Source organism: Scleropages formosus, chromosome 17, assembly GCF_900964775.1.
Source record: "Scleropages formosus chromosome 17, fSclFor1.1, whole genome shotgun sequence".
Taxonomy (NCBI): Eukaryota; Metazoa; Chordata; class Actinopteri; order Osteoglossiformes; family Osteoglossidae; genus Scleropages; species Scleropages formosus.
In genome coordinates this window covers 9,154,409-9,168,435 of record NC_041822.1, presented here as the reverse complement: position 1 = coordinate 9,168,435, position 14,027 = coordinate 9,154,409, and the positions used below count along the sequence as shown (strand labels likewise).

General features: G+C 46.1%; 1 protein-coding gene across 1 annotated transcript in view; it reads right to left on the bottom strand.

Moving 5' to 3' along the window:
• Positions 1-14,027, bottom strand: part of LOC108938443 (regulator of G-protein signaling 3-like) — a 31,372-nt gene that overhangs the window by 6,418 nt on the left and 10,927 nt on the right. Inside the window, exons 4-5 of the mRNA XM_029259717.1 lie at positions 886-936; positions 395-453 (exon numbers count right to left, since the gene is read on the bottom strand). Coding sequence (XP_029115550.1) covers positions 395-453; positions 886-936 — 110 coding nt within the window. The remainder of the gene's footprint in view (positions 1-394; positions 454-885; positions 937-14,027) is intronic.

The window sequence follows — 14,027 nt, the reverse complement described above, 5'->3', positions numbered from 1 at the left end:
GAATAGGTGGTCGTATGAGGTGTTGAATGCCGTTTTGGGTTTGATCCACCGATGTCATTAAAAGTTGGCTTTTATTCCTCTGCTGAGATTTATTTTTTTATTTATTTACTGGGGGGGGCATGGTGGCATGGCAGGCTTGGCCGGTGCGCACCATGTGGGGGGTCTGGGGTTCGAGCCCTGTTTGGGGTGCCTTGTGACAGACTGGTGTCCTGTCCTGGGCATATCCTCCCCCGCTCCAGCCCTGCACCGCCAGGTAGGCTCCAGCTTGCCGCAACCCCACCCAGGACAAGTGGTTGTTGATGTTGGTTAGTATTTACTCAGGACAAGCAGTTATTAAAATTGGATGGATGAATATACACATCAAGACACATTTACCTTAAAAAAGGGTATTTACCTTCACATAGGAGTTACATGTCCTGAACTCCTTTGCCATGAGCCCTCTTGCCTCTATAACTGTAAGAAAACAGTGATGTAGCAAGTCTACAAACACCCTATAAAATATAAAATTGGCCCTCAAACGTGAAAAAGTAGGTGTATAAAATGAAACACCTTGTAAATTTTTATGGGCATATGAATGTATGATGTATGTACTGTATATTAGTTTATACATTACACATGCAGTCAGAAATATACTATAAAAGTAGTAAATTGCTCTTATCACAGTCCTAAACGAGACAAGGAAACATCAAACAAGCAGCACACTGCTACCACCTACTGCAGCTGAGAGTGTACTGCTCACTTGGCTTTGGGACACTGAAACCACTACTGTATGTAATATAAAACCAATCAAGCATCGACACAGTAAGGATAAGGACAGAAAGGATATTAACAAGGTCTTAAATGTTTGACCTGTAAACACAGTTCCTCCTCATATAACGTGCTTACCATGAATGAATAGCAGACCATTCTCAGGTGTGATAGAGAGTTTCAGCTTGCCTGTAAACAGGGAAAGGCAAACAATGTACAAATGCGGTAAGAAAGAGACATAAAGAACTCCAGCCTGCAGCAATTACTTTGAAAAACCCAGTTTATGCCCAATATATGCCATAAATACCATGTTTTTGACCTAAAAAGATGTGGTAAGACAAAACTTTAAAGACTTGACAGATTACTTTGTGCATAACACATAGTACATAATGCGAGCTTATTTATCATCTGCAAGTCACTTAGAGTATAAGTATTATTGAGTGTGGACAAGTCCTTTGTTAAGCAGACCCAAATTTAACTGAGAGACAATGAGAGAAAAGAGAAGCACGGGCAATATGGCAAGTTATCCAGTACTGAAACCCTCCTCCACCCCTCTACACATGGTCACACTGCTGTGACCATGCTGTATTCTGTGGTATCATACCCACATGCATACATCGTTGTAAAATTACCACACTCCATTCCCTCATGAAGGTAATGTTACCAGAAATGCATCTTGCGTTACACGGGTTTAATTTCTTTGAAAATAGTGGCAGGTTATTTACAACATTTGCAACTACAAACAGAAAGAGACTTCCAAGGTGGGGCTTCCAAAGCCCACTTTGCACAGCAGTTTCACCACAGTTTTAGCCAAGGCTTTGTAATAGAATTCAAGTTCCTCACCTCTCAAACAATATATGTATGACTCCAAAAACATTCCAAACACAGCAGACATCGTTAATCATTTGATACAAATATATAATTATTACACACCAACATATATGAATTTGTAAACATTTAACTATCATGGAGTTTCCCCGGCGCAGAAGTGTCGGACCCAAGTGCGGAGCACAAGCAGACTGTTCATGGGGCAATCCAGAAGATATAGTCAGAAAACAGGCAAAACAGTCACCAATAAGCAAACGGAATCAAAAGGGCAAATCCTAGAACTGTAATCCGGAAGACGTGCGAGTGTTCAGGTCAAACCATGAAGTCAGAGGCGAGGAGCAGGACATCTAGAAGCGCGAGTGAGTGATTAGGGTGAACAAGGTTCCGCACTCATGTGTGCTCTGTGCTTTCCTTTTATAACCGCATCCTCTGAAGTTCGCAGGTGCACCTCATTGCACTGAGGTGGAGGGTGTGACATTAACAGCACAGCTGCCAACACAAAAATGGGGCTTTTGAGGGAACAAAACAACTGAAATGATTGATTTGGGAAGAATTTTGATCTTTCAAAATGTTCAAAACCTCACATCACAGTTACATCTAATCTTCACGTGGGGCTCGATAAAACACCATTTGGCAGAGAGACTACATCAGATCAAACAAACTGTAGTGATGAACCTGCAGGTGCAATATGGGGTTCGTTGTGACATCATAGACAACATCGGAGAAACAAACAAAGAGCAGAATGCCTGTGGCGTTAGTTTTTTAATATTCAATAAACAATGATGTGCTGGGTCTCTTATCTGATTGCTTGATTTGAAATTTATAGGCCTACATCTTTCAGCGTGTTTATTAAACAGTTGCGATTTACAGGTAAGTGCTTGCGCAGCCGTGAACCGCCACCTTACCGTGGTGGAAGGGTTTGAGTGCCTGAATGAGTCCAGGAGCTATGTTGTCTGGGGCTATATGCCCCTGGTAGGGTCTCCCATGGCAGACAGGTCCTGGATGACAGACGAGACAAAGCGCGGTTCAAAAACCCCTTATGAAGAAAAAATCAAGGCTTTCGTTTACCCCGCCCGGTATGGGGTCACCGGGGCCCCACCCTGGAGCCAGGCCTGGGGGGGGGGGGCTTGCATGCGAGCGCCTGGTGGCCAGGTCTATGCCCACGGGGCCTGGCCGGGCTCAGCCCGAAGCCATGACGTGGAGCCGCTCTTCGGTGGGCTCACCACCTGCCGGAGAAACCGTAAGGGGCCGGTGCATTGTGATTTGGGCGGTGGTCGGGGCCGAGTGCCCGGCCGACCCAAACCTCGGGCGCCAACTCTGGTTTTTGAGACTTGGAATGTCACCTCACTGGCGGGGAAGGAGCCTGAGCTAGTGCGGGAAGTTGAGAGATACCGTCTAGATATAGTCGGGCTCACTTCCACTCACAGCTTGGATTCTGGAACCACTCTTCTCGATCAAGGGTGGACTCTCCACTATTCTGGTGTTGCCCAAGGTGAGAGCCGGCGGGCGGGTGTGGGCTTATTAATAGCCCCCCAGTTCAGCCGCCATGTGTTGGAGTCTACCCCGGTGAATGAGAGGGTCGTCTCCCTACGCCTTCGGGTCAGGGAACGGTCTCTCACTGTCGTTTGTGCTTATGCGCCTAGCGGCAGTGGAGAGTACCCGGCCTTTTTAGAGTCCCTGGGGGGCGTGCTGGAAAGCGCTCCCACTGGGGACTCTGTCGTTCTACTGGGGGACTTTAACGCCCACGTGGGCAGCAACAGTGATACCTGGAGGGGCGTGATTGGGAGGAACGGCCTCCCTGATCTGAACCCGAGCGGTGAGTTGTTATTGGATTTCTGTGCTAGTCGCGGTTTATCCATAACGAACACCATGTCATGCATAAGGGTGTCCATCAGTGCACTTGGCACCAGGACACCCTAGGTCGGAGGTCGATGATCGACTTTGTAGTCGTTTCTTCTGACCTTCGGCCATATGTCTTGGACACTCGGGTGAAGAGAGGGGCTGAGCTGTCAACTGATCACCACCTGGTGGTGAGTTGGATTCGATGGCCGGGGAAAAAGCTGGACAGACCTGGCAGGCCCAAACGCATAGTGAGGGTCTGTTGGGAAGGTTTGGCGGAGGCCCCTGTCAGAGAGGTCTTCAACTCCCACCTCCGACAGAGCTTCAACCAGGTCCCGAGGGAGGTGGGGGACATCGAGTCTGAATGGACTATGCTCCGCGCCTCCATTGTCGGGGCGGCGGTTCGGAGCTGCGGCCATAAGGTCTCCGGCGCCTGTCGCGGCGGCAATCCCCGAACACGGTGGTGGACACCGGAAGTAAAGGATGCCGTCAAGCTGAAGAAGGAGTTCTATCGGGCCTGGCTGGCTCATGGGACTCCTGAAGCAGCCGACAGGTACCGACGGGCCAAACGGAGCGCGGCTCTGGCAGTCGCCGCGGCAAAAACTCGGGCCTGGGAGGAGTTCGGTGAGGCCATGGAGGAAGACTTTCGGTCGGCCTCAAAGAGATTCTGGCAAACCGTCCGGCGACTCAGAGGGGGGAAGCGGTGTTCCACGAACACTGTTTACAGTGGAAGTGGTGCGCTGCTGACCTCAGCTGAGGATGTTCTCGGGCGGTGGAAGGAGTACTTTGAGGATCTCCTCAATCCCTCCGACACGCCTTCCGTAGAGGAAGCTGAGGCTGGGGACTTGGAGGGGGACTCGTCCATTACCCTGGCTGAAGTTGCTGAGGTAGTCAAAAAACTCCTCGGTGGCAAGGCTCCGGGGGTGGATGAGATCCGCCCCGAGTTTCTCAAGTCTCTGGATGTTGTGGGGCTGTCTTGGCTGACACGCCTCTGCAGCATCACGTGGAGTTCGGGAACGGTGCCTCTGGACTGGCAGACCAGGGTGGTGGTCCCTCTTTTTAAGAAGGGGGATCGGAGATTGTGTTCCAACTATAGGGGGATCACACTCTTTAGCCTCCCTGGGAAAGTCTATGCCAGGGTACTGGAAAGGAGAATCCGACCGATAGTCGAACCTCGGATTCAGGAGGAGCAATGCGGTTTTCGCCCTGGCCGTGGAACACTGGACCAGCTCTATACCCTCACTAGGGTGCTGGAGGGTTCGTGGGAGTTTGCCCAACCAGTCCATATGTGTTTTGTGGACCTGGAGAAGGCATTCGACCGTGTCCCTCGTGGCATCCTACGGGGGGTACTTCGGGATTATGGGGTTCGGGGCTCGTTGCTACGGGCTGTTCGTTCCCTGTATGACCGGAGCAGGAGCTTGGTTCACATTGCCGGCAGTAAGTCAGACCTGTTCCCGGTGCATGTTGGACTCCGCCAGGGCTGCCCTTTGTCAGCGATTCTGTTCATTATCTTCATGGACAGAATTTCTAGGCGCAGCCAGGGAACAGAGGGTGTCTGTTTTGGTGGCCGCGAGATCTCATCTCTGCTTTTTGCGGACGATGTGGTCCTGTTGGCTTCATCGAATCAAGACTTACAGCATGCACTGGAGAGGTTTGCAGCCGAGTGCGAAGCGGCGGGGATGAGAATCAGCACCTCCAAATCCGAGGCCATGGTTCTCAGTCGGAAAAAGGTGGATTGCCCCCTCCGGGTTAGGGGGGAGTTGCTCCCTCAAGTGGAGGAGTTCAAGTATCTCGGGGTCTTGTTCACGAGTGAGGGAAAAATGGAGCGGCAGGTTGACAGACGGATCGGCGCGGCGTCCGCAGTAATGCGGTCATTGTACCGGTCTGTTGTGGTGAAGAGGGAGCTGAGTCGTAAGGCGAAGCTCTCAATTTACCGGTCGATCTACGTTCCTACCCTCACCTATGGTCATGAACTCTGGATCATGACCGAAAGAATGAGATCGCGGATACAAGCGGCAGAAATGAGTTTCCTCCGCAGAGTGGCTGGGCGCACCCTTAGGGATAGGGTGAGGAGCTCAGTCACCCGGGAGGAGCTCGGAGTAGAGCCGCTGCTCCTCCGCATCGAGAGGAGCCAGTTGAGGTGGCTCGGGCATCTGTTCCGGATGCCTCCTGGACGCCTCCCTGGGGAGGTGTTCCAGGCTTGTCCCACTGGGAGGAGGCCTCGGGGCAGACCCAGGACACGTTGGAGAGACTACGTCTCCCGGCTGGCCTGGGAACGCCTTGGGGTTCCCCCAGAGGAACTGGAGGAGGTGTGCGGGGAGAGGGAAGTCTGGAGGACTCTGCTCGGACTGCTGCCCCCGCGACCCGGCCCCGGATAAGCAGAGGAAGATGGATGGATGGATGGATGCTTGCGCAGCTGTGCTTGGAGAATGAAAATTTGTTTGACTGTGCTTGGACCGAGTCAGGATGCTTTGAACGGAGGCATCGCAAACCAGGCGCACAGGAACAACGCGACTCAGTACAAGGTACTCTAGCGATGAAGACAAGTTCGAGTTCCGAAGCATTCGAGTTCCGAGGCTCCACTATAGTTGTCATATACTGTACTGTGGATTGTAAAATATGCTGGAATGTAGACACGTTTAAGTTCTTGTAAAAATTTGAACTTTTTTAAAAAAATCTATTTATAGGACGGGGGCGTGGTGCTGCTGCGAGCTTGGCCGGGTTCGAAGCGTTCAAGTTCCAAGGCGTTACAGTTCCGAGGCTCCACTGTAGTTGTCATATACTGTACTGTGTATTGGAAACAATGACTCAATGTATACATGTTTAAGTTCGTGGAAGAAATGTGAACTTTTTTTAAAAAAATCTATTAAGAGCATGGGGGCATAGTGCCTTAGCAGGCTTGGCCGGGATCGAAGAGTTCAAGTTCGGAAGCGTTCGAGTTCCGAGGCTCCACTGTAGTTGTCATATTCTGTACTGCGTATTGTAAAATATGCTGCATAGTATACACGTTTAAGTTCTTGAAAAATGTGAGCTTTTTTTTTTCTTAAAAATTTATGTATTGGACGGGGGCGTGGTGCCTCAGCGGGCTTGGCCGGGTTCGAAGAGTTTGAGTTCTGAAGCGTTCGAGTTCCGAGGCTCCATTATATTTTTCATATCTTGTACTGTGTATTATGAATATGCTGCAATGTATACACATTTAAGTTCTTGGAAAAAATGTGACCTTTTTTAAAAAATCTGTTTATAGCACATGGGGGGAGCACGATGGCACAGTGGGATGGACCAGATCCTGCTCTCAGTCGAGTCCCACTTGGGGTGCCTTGTGATGGACTGGCATCCCATCCTAGGTGTGTCCCCTCCCCATCCAGCCTTATACCCTGTGTTTCCAGGGTAGGCTCCACCTCCCAGGGACCCCATATGGGGTGAGCACTTCAGACAACATATGTGTGTTTTGCAGCAGTGGGCTGGATACCCTTCCTTGATTTCAATGAAACAGTTTTTTAGTTTGTGGTTTAGTTTTGTGTTCAGGAGAGAGTACTTTGTTATCAGAGGTATGATATTTTGGAGCACAGCACCCACACACTGTTGCTGTTCTAATGATTTACATTTATTCACTTAGCAGATGCTTTTCTCCAAAGCAACTTATAACAAGCATTATGTAGTGTACTAGCCCACACACCTTATTCACCAAGGTGACTATGCTACTAGATACACTATTTACATGGAGCTACTCATCCATGCATCAGTGAAACACACTCACTCTGTGACACTCACACACACTAAGGGGGAACCTGAACAGCATGTCTTTGGCCTGTGGGAGGAAACCAGAGCACCCAGACACAGGGAGAACATGCAAACTCCACACAGACTGAGCAGGGATCAAACCCACATTCTCTCACACCACCCAGGCACTGTGAGACAGCAGCACTACTCGCTGAGCCACCATGCCATGAATTCATTCTGAATGGATTCTGTGGAACCTGATCAGCTGTGATTTTATTAGTCCTTTGAACATGTGCTTAGGGTGATAACTGGATTTGTGTAGCAGACAATGTTTGTCTGTTTTTTTGAAAAAGACCTTAGTTTTTCGTCATTTAAGGCCATTCTGAGATAAACTGTAATATACAGTGGTGTCCAGGAAGTTTACTTCCCGTGTGTCCCAGTGTTGTTTTACTGCTATTTTTGAGTGGTGTGTGTTCATCATAGCTGTGAAAGTGTTGAAGGCTGTGGTGCCAGACTGCGAAAATGTCATCTAGATATCTGTAGTAGAGAAGTGGTTTGATCGGGCATTTGTCAAATAATGTTTGCTTTCAGTCTGCCATATATATGTTAGCATAGGCTGCTGCAAATTTCCTTGCCCATTGCTGTGCCCTGGATCCGTAAGTAGCTTTTAGAGTCGAATACAAAGTCATTTCTTGTTAGGCTTATGTCCAGTAGTTTTAGTATTTCCACATCTCGTCTATTCGGGTCTGGATACTTGTTGAAGAGTCTCCTTACCGCTTCTAGGCCCAGATCTGTGGCAATGTTTGTGTACAGGCTGTTGATGTCAATAGTGAATAAAATTGCATCCTCTGGAACGGAAACATTCTCCAGCTTGCTAATGAAGTTGTATGTGTCCTTCAGGTAGCTGGGATGTAGCTGGGACAGAGGGTTCAGGTAGCTGTCAATGTACTCTGCTATATGATAGCATATATGGCCCGCGGAATTTCAGGTCCCATTAAGTGATGTTTTTGTTTCTTTGTTATACCCTGTTTGATTTTAAAAAGAAGTTCACATTTCTTCCAAGAACTTAAACGTGTATACATTGCAGCATAGTTTCCAATACACAGTACAGTATACGACAACTACAGTGGAGCCTCGGAACTCGAACATCTTGGAACTCGAACGCTTCGGACTGGGCCAAGACCGCTACGGCACCATGCTCCGTGCTATAAATAGATTTTTTTTTAAAAACAGTTCACATTTCTTCCAAAAACTTAAACGTGTATACATTGCAGCATATTTATAATACACAGGACACTATATGACAACTACAGTGGAGCCTTGGAACTCGAACTCTTCGGACCGGGCAAGCCCGATGCGGCACCACGCCCCCGTGCTAGAAATAGATTTTTTTTTTTAAAAAAAGTTCACATTTCTTCTAAGAAGTTAAACGTGTATACATTGCACTATATTTATAATACACAGTATAAGACAACTACAGTGGAGCCTCGGCACTCGAACGCTTCAGAACTCAAACTCTTCGGACCCAGCCAACCCCGCTGCGGCACCACGCCCTCATGCTCTAACTAGAATATTAAAAAAAAATGTTCACATTTCTCCAAGAACTTAAACATGTATACATTACACCATATTTATAGTACACAGTACAGTATATGACAACTACAGTGGAGCCTCGGCACTTGAATGCTTCGGAACTCGAACTCTTTCAACCTAGCCAAGCCCGCTGAGGCACCACGCTCCTGTGCTAGAAATAGATTTTTTTTTGAAAAAAGTTCACTTTTATCCAAGAACTTAAATGTGTATACATAGCATCATACTGAGAATACGCAGTACAGTATATGACAACTACAGTGGCGCCTCGGAACTCGAACACTTCGGAACTCGAACTCTTTGAACCCGGCCAAGCCCGCTGAGGCACCACACCCCCGTGCAATACATTGATTTTTTCGTTTTAAAAAAAGTTCACATTTCTTCTAAGAAGTTAAACATGTATACATTGCAGTATATTTATAATACACAGTACAAGATAAGACAACTACACTGGAGCCTCGGCACTAAAACGTCTTCAGACCCAGCCAAGCCCGCTGCAGCACCACGCCCACATGCTGTAAATAGATTTTTTTATATATTTTATAAATTTTATAAATTTCACATTTCATTAACATAGCCCAAGCTCCAGCCCTAACCGTAGCCCCCACCTTAACTTTAGCTACTGCCCAAACCACAGCACCAGCCCCGCAAAAAGCTGAAACCTTAAGCCTAACTCCAGCCCTAACCCTAGATCTAACCCTAACCCTACCTCCAGCCTTAACCCTATATCCAACCCTGCCCCTTGCCCCTACCTTAACTCTAGCTGCTGTCAAAACCACAGCACCAGCCCCACACCAAGTTGCAACCCTAAGCCTAGCTTCAGCACCTATCCTAGCTCTAACACTAACCCCAGCTCAAGCCTTAACTCTAGCTCCAGCCAAAGCCCAAGCTCCAGCCTTAACCTTATCTTCAGCCCTAAACCTAGCTCCCACATTAACTCTAGCTGCTGCCCAAACCACAGCACCAGCCCCACAAAAAGCTGAAACCCTTAGGCTACCTCACGCCCTTACCCTAGCTTTAACCAAAACCCTAGCTCCAGCCATAATCCTATCTCCAGCCCTAACCATAGCTCCCACCTTAACTCTAACTGCTGCCCAAACCTTAGCACCAGCCCAACACCAAGCTGCAACCCTTAGCCTAGCTCCAGCCCTTACCCTAGCTCTAACCCTAGCTCCAGGACTTACCCTAGCTCTAACCCTATCCCGAGCTCCAGCCGTAACCCAATCTCCAACCCTAACCAAAGCTCCCACCTTAACCCTATCTCCAGCCCTAATCCTTGCTCCCACCTTAACTCTAGCTGCTGCACAAACCACAGCACCAGCCCCACACCAAGCTGCAACCCTTAGCCTACCTCCAGCACTTACTCTAGCTATAACCCTAACCCTAGCTCCAGCTTTAACCCTATCTCCAGCCCTAACCCTAGCTCCAGCCTTAACCCTATCTCCAGCCCGAACCCTTGCTCCCACCTTAACTCTAGCTGCTGCACAAACCACAGCACCAGCCCCACACCAAGCTGCAACCCTTAGCCTACCTCCAGCACTTACTCCAGCTATAACCCTAACCCTAGCTCCAGCTTTAACCCTATCTCCAGCCCTAACCCTAGCTCCCACCTTAATCCTATTATCAGCCCTAACCCTAGCTCCCACCTTAACTATAGTTGCTGCCCAGACCACAGCACCAGCCCCACACCAAGCTGCAACCCTTAGTCTAGCTCCAGCCGTAACCCTATCTCCAGCCATAGCCCAAGCTCCAGCCTTAACCCTATCTCCAGCCCTAACCCTAGCTCCCACCTTGACTCTAGCTGCTGCACAAACCATAGCACTAGCCCCACAAAAAGCTGAAATCCTTAGGCAGCACACCACGCCCCAATGCTGTAAGTAGAATATTAAAATATTTTAAAAATATTAATATTAATAAAAATGTGAATATTAAAAAAATGTTTCAGAACTCGTACTCATCGGACCCGGCCAAGCCCGCTGAGGCACCACGCCGTGCTGTAAATGGATTTTTTTTTAAAAAGTTCACATTTTTTCCAAGAACTTAAACGTGTATACATTGCAGCATATTTATAATACACAGTACAGTATATGACAACTACAGTGGAGCCTCGGAACTCGAACGTCTCGGAACTTGAACGCTTCGGAACTCAAACTCTTCGGACTGGCCAAGCCCGCTGTGGCACCACACCCCCGTACTATAAGGAGGTTTTTTTTTTTAAAGTTCACATTTCTTTCAAGAACTTAATCGTGTATACATTGCAGCATAGTGTATAATACACAGTACAGTATGACAACTATAATGGATCCTCGGAACTCGAACACTTCGGAACTCGAACTCTTTGAACCCGGCCAAGCCCGCTGAGGCACCATTGCAAGGGTGTCACAAATGAGGTGATATCAGGTAGCAGAGATAAAATTTTCACCTTTTATTTAAGTACACTGGGTCACAATGTTCCAATCCAAGATCATGATTTTGCACTTAATTTCTCCTGTGCCAAATCGAGGGAAAACATTTGAAACATTCTGAAACAGTATAACATGATGAAGTCTGGTTTGGCATAGCTACACAATTTTGTCATTTCAATATGGATTTTAGGAGCAATGTGTCAAAACGTTATGCTTCAAATGAACTGAAGCAGTTTCAAATCAGTATTTCAAGTCTAATACCACTAGGTAAAAAAGTAAGCATTGACTAATTATAAGTGTGCCTAATTACAGCTGTGCTTTGAGACCTAAAGTGGTAAAAAAATAAAAGACACACCTTAAATCTTACACAATCCTTTCACAAGACTCCAGAAAATTTCAAGAACAAAACCTTTTTCTAAGAAAGGAATTAAAATATACAAACTTTCATCCCAGCTCGAAAGAAAAGCTTTGTTGTAATGATAAAAATGAGCTATCAAATTTGCCAAATGTCTTAAAAATTAGACTACTTAAATGTGTGGTACATTCCTTTATGCTAGACATAAGTGAAATTTGTAACGGAAAACTAACTCCTCAGGATCATCAGCTATCATCTCACTGCCCTCATTTAGTTGTTTACTACATTTTGTCCTGAACTTCTGAAAACTGATGTCTTGTTTAGTCATCCTTCCTTGTTAGCACTACCTGAATGCTCACTTAACTTGGCAGAGAAGACCTTTTCACACGAGTGCCACGTTAGCACCTCAGTGGGTCAGTGATTCTACAACTAAGATGTGACCAGCAGAGCATGAGCATGTCAAGCATTCACCTTCTGAACACAGCACATCATTGGTAGTCATCCCAAAAATTTGAAATTTGTCAGACCCCTTTAAGGTCCTCATGAAAGCTAAAGATGCCTTCCAAGAAAAGTTTTCATAAATAAATTCAGAGAAGATATTGCGCTCAATTGATTTAGCAGAAAACTGATTACCTTCACATCAGATTATATCACACACAGAAACTGCATAGTAATATATTTTACTTTTAATTTTACTTTGTGTCATTTTCAAAACAAGCTTGTACTTCACAGACCCCTTGAAGCCCATCCACAGGCCACCAAAAACAAAGCAAAATGAATTCCAAAACAGCAGTTAGAGCCAAAACATGATGACAGAGTCAACACTAGTAACATGTTGTAGCAACAGGTTGTCATATGCAGGTTGTCATGTTAAACACTACACAACTACAGTGTGAGAAAAGAACAAATGCAACAGTCCGGAGTCAACAGACAAAGCTGTAAGTAATAGTCTTAAACACAAAAGTAAGAAATGGATCTAACTGGAACATTTTCTGATCAAATTCATCTCCATGAAATTTTGTTGGTGGCAACTTACCAAGGTAAAACACTTTGGAGCTTTTGGGAGTTGCTCCCTTATAACCTTCTTAGAATCTTTTCTCTTATTTCTTGATGAGCAATTCACTCATGTAGGTAAACACTGAATTAATAATGAGTCTTTGTTGAGGCCACAGACACCTCCTCATTTCCTCCGTTATACCGCCATAAATAATTAAGCAATTCCAAGATGAGGGGTTGTTAATAAGCCCTATTAATGCCACTGCTGCTTCACATAGTTATACACATATAGACCAATGTATTATCTGTGGAAACACAAAAACCACAAGCTACAAAGCCAAACTGTTGGAAGAACAGATGGACGTTTCCTCAACACTAAAAATGTACAACCTAAAGACTGGGCCATTTATTGTTTCTCATCAGTACACTTGGTAGATAACAGAAGATGCAGATGTAATACACCAAAAATAAAATGTTTTCTGTCTGTATACTAATAAAATCAAGTACAAGGAGAGTGTTAAGTAGCTCCTCTGTATCTGAAGTAAAGGCAAAATTAATTTTCTCTAAATCACCCCAGCTGTTAAATACAACAGACCTGTTACAACTGGATAGTTTCTGTCACACAACACTGTCATAAAAAGCTGTTGAGGTGAACTCACCAAATGTCTCCAAAAGGAAGGAGGACTCATCTGTTGCACAGTTACCCAGGCAGGCTCGGCGGACCCCAGATAAGTCCATGACAGAGTGAAGCTCACAAAAGTAACAAGAAACAGATGAGAGCTCAAAACCCTTACTCCAAGCAGAAGAAACCAAGAAAACTCACAAGCAAGAGAGGAAGAACAAGAAAAATAAAGACATCAGATACACCTTAAATCTTTTTTGTGTTAGACGCTTATAGAGCTGTCAAAGTCTGTCGTGGATGGTGAAAAAGACCACAGAGCTGATAGCCAGTTAATGCTTTCTTAAGTCTCAACCGCCTTTCTGTTTGGAACAGAGGAGGGGCAGACAATTTTCTGATTGGTTATGGGCCTGGTTTGAAAGGGAAAATGGGGGATGTCTCCACCTGCTGCTGAGGGAAACTGCCCTTTCACTCCCTCTCAGCTGAACTGCTACAGTATCCAGGATGCCTGCAAGGAATAAAATATGGACTGGAGCTGTTCGTTGACTGGGCACAAGGTTGTCCACTATTTACTGCTTTTAGAGTTCCACTGTGTTTTTACATCACTGTCTCTATCCCAGACAACAACCCTATTCCTCCTACAGCTTCTCTTCTTTCATAACAGAAGTATATTTGGGTTGAAAATATGAAACGCCATACTGTCTTCCACCAGTGGGTGAGTGATACAGTGCTCTGAAAAAATTTCCTTTAATAGTTTTAATTCTGCTCATAGAATTCAAAAGAATTCCGAAAATGGACACTTAAAAACAAAGACAAAATTCAAATATGCATGCATATATTTCACATATATACAGTACATTTTGTGAAGGAAGATGAAATATTCTGAGAAATTTGTACTTCCTTTACATGTATGCACACAGACATATAT